This window comes from Bubalus bubalis, chromosome 1 (genome assembly GCF_019923935.1).
Source record: "Bubalus bubalis isolate 160015118507 breed Murrah chromosome 1, NDDB_SH_1, whole genome shotgun sequence".
In the NCBI taxonomy this organism is placed as follows: Eukaryota; Metazoa; Chordata; class Mammalia; order Artiodactyla; family Bovidae; genus Bubalus; species Bubalus bubalis.
The window spans coordinates 87783960-87793048 of record NC_059157.1 but is presented as its reverse complement, the minus strand read 5'-3'; the positions used below and the strand labels follow the sequence as shown (position 1 = coordinate 87793048).

General features: G+C 36.0%; 1 protein-coding gene across 1 annotated transcript; it reads right to left on the bottom strand.

The window, feature by feature from the left end:
- Positions 1-3522: 3522 nt before the first annotated feature.
- Positions 3523-4455, bottom strand: LOC102401591 (olfactory receptor 5AC1-like). Its single transcript, XM_006074568.4, has one exon. It carries the CDS (start codon positions 4444-4446, stop codon positions 3523-3525), a length of 924 nt encoding a protein of 307 aa, XP_006074630.1. The 5' UTR covers positions 4447-4455.
- Positions 4456-9089: the final 4634 nt, after the last annotated feature.

Here is a 9089-nt window from a genome sequence, read left to right as displayed (position 1 = left end):
AAGTTATTTTTTATTAGGTAAAATTCTGAGTTGGCAGGTCTTTTCCCCCCACAATTTGAAATATGTCACTCAATACTCAGTTATTTTCTGACTGTATACTTTTTCTTCCCCTCTAGCTACCTTCAAACTTTTCTTTTTATCTCTAGTTTTTAGCTGCTTTAATATAATTGTTGTTTTGCATTTTTATTTTGCTGTGATTTGGTTTCTGTTTGTTTTGGTTATTCTGTCTCAGGTTCTGTGTGCTTCTTGAATCTTTGGTTTGGTGACTTTCACTATCTTTGGAAAATTCTTGACAATTATGTTTTCAAATATTTCTTAGCTCCACTCTTATTCTTTTCTTCTCAGTTTCCAGTTACACACATATTAGATAACTTGATGGTCTTTCATGGTATGCAAATGTCCTGGGTTGTTTTTTTTTTTTTACTCTTTTCTCATTTATATTTAATTTTGATAATATTCATTGATGTATATTCAAGTTCATAGATTTGTCCATGTCTTATTTACTGATGAACTCACCAAAAATATCCTTACCTTTGTTCTCATGTTTTAGAAAATATGTATTTCCAGCACTTTCACTTGACTTTTAAAAAATGCTTTCTCTCTCTCTTTCTCTCTCTCTCTCTCTCTAAATTCTCTCTAAAATCTCTTAATGCATAGAAACTTTGACATAGTAATCATGGCCATTTTAAATTTCCTGATTGATAATCCCAACTTCTGAGTCATATCTGACACTAGTTCTTTTTAGTGTTTTCTATTTTGATATTGGGTTGTTTCTTTCTTGGTTTGTTGTTGTTTGCTTATTGTCTCAAAAGTTTTAACTGAAATCTGGTATTCATATGTAGGACAGTAAAAATGGAAATGTTGTTGTTTAGTCGCTCAGTCATGTCTGGCTTTTTGCGACCTTATGGACTGCAGCACACCCCTGTCCCTCACCACCTCCCAGAGTTTGCCCAAGTTCATGTTTGTTGCATCGATGATGCTGTCCAGCCATCTCATCCTCTGATGCCCTCTTCTCCTTCTTCCCTCTATCTTTCCCAGCATCAATGACTTTTCCAGTGAGTTGTCTGTTTACATCAGATGGCCAAAATGCTAGAGCTTCAGCTTCAGAATCAGTCCTTCCAGTGAATATTCAGGGTTGATCTCCCTTAAGATTGACTGGTTTGATCTTCTTGCTGCCCAAGGGACTTTCAGGAGTCTTCTCCAGCACCACAGTTTGAAAGCATCAATTCTTCAGCATTCTGCCTTTACAGTCCAACTTGCACAACTGTACATGACCACTGGGAAGACTATAGTCTTGAATACACAGACCTTTGTTGGCAGGATAATGTCTCTGTTTTTTCAACACACTGTCTAGGTTTGTCATGGGTTTCCTGCCAAGAAGCAGGTTTTGCATTCATTATGTCAGGAAATCTGGAAGACCACGCAGTGGACACAGGACTGGAAAAGGTCAATCCTCACCCCAGTTCCTAAGAACGGTAGTACTAAAGAATATGCTAACCATCAGTACTGATTTGATTTGTAGAACTTTCTAATTCTTTTGCCTTCGGTGTGTTCATTCTTCTTGTCACTGCCTGTTTGGATGGCTGACTTACATTCACATAATCATTTTAAGCTCACTTATTCTCGGTGCCCTGTGAAAGACTGAAGATAGTCTAAGACAGAGCAGAGGAGCTGCATTGCTGGCTTCAGTTCTCAGCCTTGCATCATCCTACCCTGCATACCTGTTGTATCCACACATCAGATTTTCTGTCTACATATTTCTTCCTCTTAATTCTTCCTTATTGATCAGCAATACCAGGTCATCACCTGAGGATTTTGCAACAGCAGTGGTTAGCTAGCAATATTATTATAAGTGAAAACAAATTTTACATTTACTACTTTAGAATTCCTTTAAATTTAGAATATGGCCAATAGAGAAAGTCACTACACATTCCATACAGAGTGATCAATAAAAGAACAATAAATACTATACTACAGGTTTTTACAATCATTTTGGAAATGAGACTCATTCCAGCGTGGCACTTACACAAGAAATGTTGCATTGTGTAATTGCATCATATATTTTTACTTAAATAGTAAACATACAAGAGTATAAGAAGTATGAAAATTATATGAATTTATGTTTATACTTTATTAAACATGTAAAGATTAATACAGTAGACTACTAATATCTGAGGAAATATATTCTGAAATCTTTTAATATCTGCAAATTCTTGAATATCACTATTGCCTATAATTTCCCAGTAAAATGCACTATGTATCTGCATATATTTGCACCAAATACAATAGTCCATTTTTAATTTTATCCTGACTTCCATTATTCTCCAGTAAAATGCACCAATCTCTTGTATTCTGTGATTTTTAAAACTTTTTTCATTCAAAGAAATTTTCCTCTTCAGGGACAATCTCCTACAAGAAGTCATTTCATCTGAGTCTCTGAACAGTTGAGAAACAGCCAGAATTTTGATATTCAAGCTTAGAGAATTAGCTTCATTCACTCACTCCAGTCTCAAATAAAGAAACATGCAAATGTCTGCCACAGTAAAATGGCAAACTACTGTATCTAATTTAGATGGAATTTACAGAGTGAAACACTGCAAACCCTAAATCCTTAGTTTTATTTTTTAATATAAATTTATTTATTTTAATTGGGGGCCAATTACTTTACAGTATTGTAGTGGTTTTGCCATGCATTGACATGAATCTACCACAGGTGTACATGTTTCCCCATCCTGAACCCCCCTCCCACTTCTCTTCCCATCCCATCCCTCTGGCTCATCCCAGTGTACCAGCCCCTAGCACCCTGTCTCATGCTTCGAACCTGGACTGGCAATTCGTTTCACAAATGATAATATACATGTTGCAATGTCATTCTCCCAAATCATCCCACCCTCACCCTCTCCCACAGAGTCCAAAAGACTGTTGTATACATCAGTGTCTCTTTTGCTGTCTCATACACAGGGTTATTGTTACCATCTTTCTAAATTCCATATATATGCATTAGTATACTGTATTGGTGTTTTTCTTTCTGGCTTACTTCACTCTGTATAATAGGCTCCAGTTTCATCCACCTCATTAGAACTGACTCAAATGTAAAGGATTTAATTTTTCATTAAAAATTCAGTTTTCTGTGATATGAACACCTCTTGCCATTGAAGCTGACTTTCATCATACAGTACTTAGACACAGCCCTAGGCATTACCTTCTGTTTATTTTTTTTTTAATTTAATTTTATTTTTAAACTTTACATAACTGTATTAGTTTTGCCAAATATCAAAATGAATCCGCCACAGGTATACATGTGTTCCCTCCCAAACCCCCTTCCCTCCTCCCTCCCCATTCCATCCCTCTGGGTCGTCCCAGTGCACCAGCCCCAAGCATCCAGTATCGTGCATCGAACCTGGACTGGCAACTCGTTACCTTCTGTTTAAATGATAAAGCCAAGGTCAATTTGCTTAACTGCAGACCCCTTGATTTTGCAAAGTTTGAAAAGAACAGTTTGAATTTTGCCTTAAAATCTGTTTATTTATTTATTATTCTCTTCAAGGCACCTATAACCTCTTTGTTCCTCAGACTGTAAATAAAAGGATTTAGCAGAGGAATTATGATTGTATAGAATAAAGAATATAGTTTATCTTGATTTTCAGCTGATCGAGACCCAGGACGCACATACATGAAGAAGAGAGTGCCATAGAACAAGGAAACAGACAGCAAGTGGGCACTGCAGGTGGAGAAGGCTTTGTTCCTGCCCTTTTCAGACTTCTTCTTCAGGATGGCAAAGAGAACATGGGTGTAAGAGATAATGATACTCATAAAAGTGAAAGACTGTATAAAGACTGAAGATACAAAGATCAGGAGCATATTAATTCTAGGGTCAGTACAAGACATCTTAAATAGTTGTAAAATTTCACAGTAGAAATAATGTATTACATTGGATTTGCAGAAAGTTAATCTGAATAACAAACCCACATGCATCATGGGATGAAGAAACCCAATAATATAAGAAACACCTATTAATTGGGTGCAGAAGATATTATACATCACCATTGGGTAAAGCAAGGGATTACATATGGCTACATAGCGGTCATAGGCCATCACCACCAAGAGGAAACATTCTGTGTTTGCACTGGAAGCAAAAATATAAAATTGGGAGATGCACTCAACCAGGGATATCGTGTGATTTACAGATAAGAAATTAATTAGCATCTTGGGAGTCACAGAAGAGGAAGAACAAGCATCTGCAAAGGCTAAACTGCCCAGGAATGAGTACATGGGGGTGTGAAGATGGGGGTCCTTCCAGATGAGAAAAATTAGTCCAAGGTTGCCTGCCATGGTGGTGAGATAGATGACCAGGAACACCAGGAACAGGGGGACCTGCAGCCCTGGGAGATCTGTGAGTCCCGTGAGAACAAACTGCGTCACCAGAGTCTTGTTTGCTTCCATCATCTCCACTCAGGCTATCACTGCAGTGAAAAGAGTAGGTGAAGAACATAGTCGTAAAAGACCATGAAAATAGTCCTATTTTATTTTTTTAAAAATGCATCTTCCTTGTTTATGTATCCCCTTTAATCAGGACATTTGTAAAAATATATCTTCAGTTCAGTAATTGTTTTGGATTATGTAGATACACTTTTCAATATTTTCAATGATATTTGACTTCAATCATTGAGAGTGATTTCTCTCTCTCTCTTTTGTAATACTCAAAAAATATTTTCTAAATGAATAAAGTTAGGTATAAAGTACAGTATGTTTCTTGTTTGTTTTTATAACTAAGTACTTTTCTTTTTGGATACATTGATAAGTGTTTTATTTTTTGTCAATAATGCAAGTGAAATATTTGACATGATCTTTAAATAACTATACTTTCTTCTGTGACATATAAATTTTGCCTAAAAATAAATCCAAAAGAAGAGATACTAAGATATTTGGAAGTGAACATAGAGATTCTTAGATTACCTAGAAGGGGAAAATCCACCTATAATTTAGTGTAAAAATTCAGCTGTCTCTCAAAATAAATAACACAATTTATACACATATTTTTGTTGATTAAGATATATACAAAAATTTACCTATTTACCAAAATTGTATTAGTTTAATCTTAAGATAGATCTTAGGTATTTTCCATCTTCACTTACATGAACAAAAATTAGTTTTAAGAATATATATTTTAAAGTATATACCTGCAAAGAGACATGGAAACACAATACAAATAGCAAGAAGATTGAATGATATATCTCCACTGAAAACTGACCATATTTGGACAATGAGTACAGATTCATATTGTTTCATTTCCAAAGTGGACATTTTGTTCTGACTAACCCTGTCTATCTTTCTTGTCAAATCTCAATCTATAATTGATATTCCAAATTTCATAATTAGGTCAAAAGTTATTAAGATTTTTGGATCTTTCACCTTAAGATATAGATGATAGATAGATGAATAGATAGATAATCCTCATACATTTGGAATTAAAGAGCCTAATAAACATACAATTGGTGATTTTATCTCATCTTATCATGATTCCATGAATAACTTTTAACAAGTTTGAACAGCATAATTTAGTTGTCCACACTCTGACTAGAAAATTTTCTGTAGATTATGAAATAATATCTGAAACTTTGATATAATATCTGAAACATTATAATTGTTTCCCCATTTGTTTTATTCTTCTGTTTCTTCAAATTTACTGTTAAAAAGAAATCTTATTAAGCTTATTTTCTCAACAGTGGAACATCTAGTATTTATTACAGGGATATGGAATTATTTGTCCTGAAGAGAAATAGAAAATCTCATAGGATTGCCAGGATTTTGGTCTCTTACCTGGATGTTTATTTATCAAATAGACAAATTGAAAATTACAAATAATTAAAATTAGGCAGATCCTAGTGTCATCATTCAGTTTCTGTAAGACTTGGGGAGAATAAGAAAATGATGGTTTTCTTGAAGAAAAAATGGTGATTTTTCAAATAAAATTAAAAAATGTATATTTCCCTCTACCATACTTTATGTTAGGGTCAGAGTCATCTTTATGAACACCAAATTAATTAGGCCACCACTGTTCTCATATGTGGGCTTCCCAGGTGTCGCACTGGTAAAGAATCTGTCTGCCAATGCAGGAGACACAGGAGATACGGGTTCGATCCCTGGAGAAGGAAATGGCTACCCATTTCAGTATTCTTGCCTGGAGAATCCCATGGACAGAAAAGCCTGGTAGGCTACAGTCCATAGGCTTGCAAAAAGTAGGACATGACTAAAGCGACTTAGCATGGAAAAATATATTTCAGACACCAAGTTAAAATTTCCTGGACAGAGAAGTCTGGTGAGCTACAGTCTGTGGGCTCACAAAGAGTCGGATGCAACTGAGCACACATTCTCACATGTATGGCTTCATCTCTTCTTAAGAAAGGAAAGTAGAAGGTATAGAATGAAACAGTGTTCACTTGTGCAAAGATTTTACTTGGAAGCCTTACTTGCAGAACATATTTATTTGTACTCTTTCAAATCTATTCCTGACAAAGCAAAAAGAATCTTGGAATTCCCTCAGTGAAAGTTACCAATGGATTCCCTGTAGGATGAAGGCAAAGTCATTCTGCTGGGCATTAGAGCTAATCCATGAGCAAATCACCCCAGACATACCCAAGTGTAACAATTAGAACCAGACTTTGTGTCATTAGAGTTTACTGTGTAGGCAGCTAATTGCATCTGAGTCATTTTTCAGTTCAGTTCAGTCTCTCAGTCGTGTCTGACTCTTTGAGACCCCATGAATTGCAGCACACCAGGCCTCCCTGTCCATTACCAACTCCTGGAGTTCGCTCAAACTCATGTCCATCAAGTCGGTGGTGCCATCCAGCCAGCTCATCCTTTGTCGTCCCCTTCTCCTCCTGCCCCCAATCCCTTCCAGCATCGGAGTCTTTTCCAATAAGTCAACTCTTCGCATGAAATGGCCAAAGTATTGGAGTTTCAGCTTCAGCATCAGTCCCTCCAATGAACACCCAGGACTGATCTCCTTTAGATTGGAATGGTTGGATCTCCTTGCAGTCCAAGGGACTCTCAAGAGTCTTCTCCAATACCACAGTTCAAAATCATCAATTCTTTGGCACTCAGCTTTCTTCACAGTCCAGCTTTCATATCCATACATGACCACTGGAAAAACCATAGCCTTGACTACATGGACCTTTGTTGGCCAAGTAATGTCTCTGCTTTTGAATATGCTATCTAGGTTGGTCATAACTTTCCTTCCAAGGAGTAAGCGTCTTTTAATTTCATGGCTGCAATTACCATCTGCAGTGATTTTGGAACCCCCCCAAAAATAAAGTCTGTCACTGTTTCCACTGTTTCCCCATCTATTTCCGATGAAGTGATGGGACCGGATGCCATGATCTTCGTTTTCTGACATACTAATTACTATTGGTGTTGCCACATTCCAGTAACCTGATAATTTCATCAAATATCTCAAAGACCCAACAAACTCAACATGTCCAAATCCAAGTTTAGTATCCTATCACTAAACATGGACCTCATCCAGCCTTCTCATTCTCAACTAATGGCGTTACCACCTGCCCCACTGGTAAAGAAACAAACCTCAGTGTTGTCTTCAAAGCCAAGTCAATGCCATCATCAAACCCACAGCTTGTATCTCTTCAATGTCTGTTGAAACCATCCACTTCTCTCCAAATTCAAGAAAACTCCATCTCATACCTGAAATACTGACATAATCTTTAATGCTCTATGTGTATTTTTTTTAAACCATTGTATTTTATACTATTCCCCATATTGGGGCCAACATCATCTTTACAAAGAGCCAAACTACTGAGATCAGCCAAACTACTGTTCTCACACCCTTAGCTCAGCTCCACTTTAACCCTTAAATATCTTCCTATGACTCTTGGAAGAAAAATCAAAATCCATAAGCCCATATATCCCTTTCCTCATCCTAAAACATTTCCAATACTCCTCTATACAAAGTTTTTGTTCAGTGTAGGTCATAAATTTTTCACATGAGTGATTCTGACATTTCTTTGATAGTAAAATCAATCCAGGAGTTGAAGTTAAAAATCAGAATTTCATTTGTGACTTCTATATGCAGCACTTCTGAGAAACAAAATTACTTTATTTTTCTAATTTTAGAAGAATGAAAAGAGCTCTGCTTGAAAGGTGGCTAAGTGTCTCTGGAGACCCATTTGATTTCTATCTGACATGCTGCCCTGTGAGAAGAAAGTCACACATGCCTTGTGAGAGAGCCTGACAAAGCTTGTGAACCCAGGTAGAAGTTCTGGAAGGGCCAGCCCCTGGCACTATGTTGTCTTCAGTAATGTAAGCAGACAATGTAAGTTTTAAAATCTGAAAATGACAGAATTATGAAATTATCCTTTTTTTTGCTGGGCATTTTAAAATTACTGATATAGTTTCATTACCGGCAATTGGTCTCTTCATACTGTCTATTTCACCCTGGTTCAGTTTTGGGATATTATACCTTTCTAAGAATTTATTCATTTCTTCTAGGTTGTCCATTTTATTGGCACGTAGTTATCCATAGTAGTCTCTTATGATCCTTCATATTTCTATGGTATCCATTGTAACTTTTTTTTTTTTTGGTATCTGATTTATTGATTGGGGCCCCATCCCTTTTTTTTCTTGATCAGTCTTGCTAAAGGTTTACCAATTTTGTTTATCTTTTTGAAGAACCAGCTTTTAGTTTCATTGATCTTTTTATTGTGTTTTTTTAGCCTCTAATTAATTTCTGCTTTGAACTTTATGATTTCTTTCCTTTTTTAACTTTGGGTTTTGTTTGTTCTTCTTTCTCTAGTTTCTTTAGGTATAAATTTAGGTTGTTTATTTGAAATTTTTCTTGTTTTCTAAGATAAGGTTGTATCATTCTCAACTTCCTCTAGAACTACTTTTGCTGTGTCCCATAGGTTTTGGATCTTTGTGGTTTTATTTATCCCTAGGTATTTTTGTTTCTACTTTAATTTCTTTATTTATCAGTTGGTTATTTAGTGTTACTTTGTTTATCCTCCACATGTTTCTGGTTTTTTCAGTTTTTATTCTTGTGTTCATAGCCCCAGTAGCTTGTGTTGGCCTGCTATTGG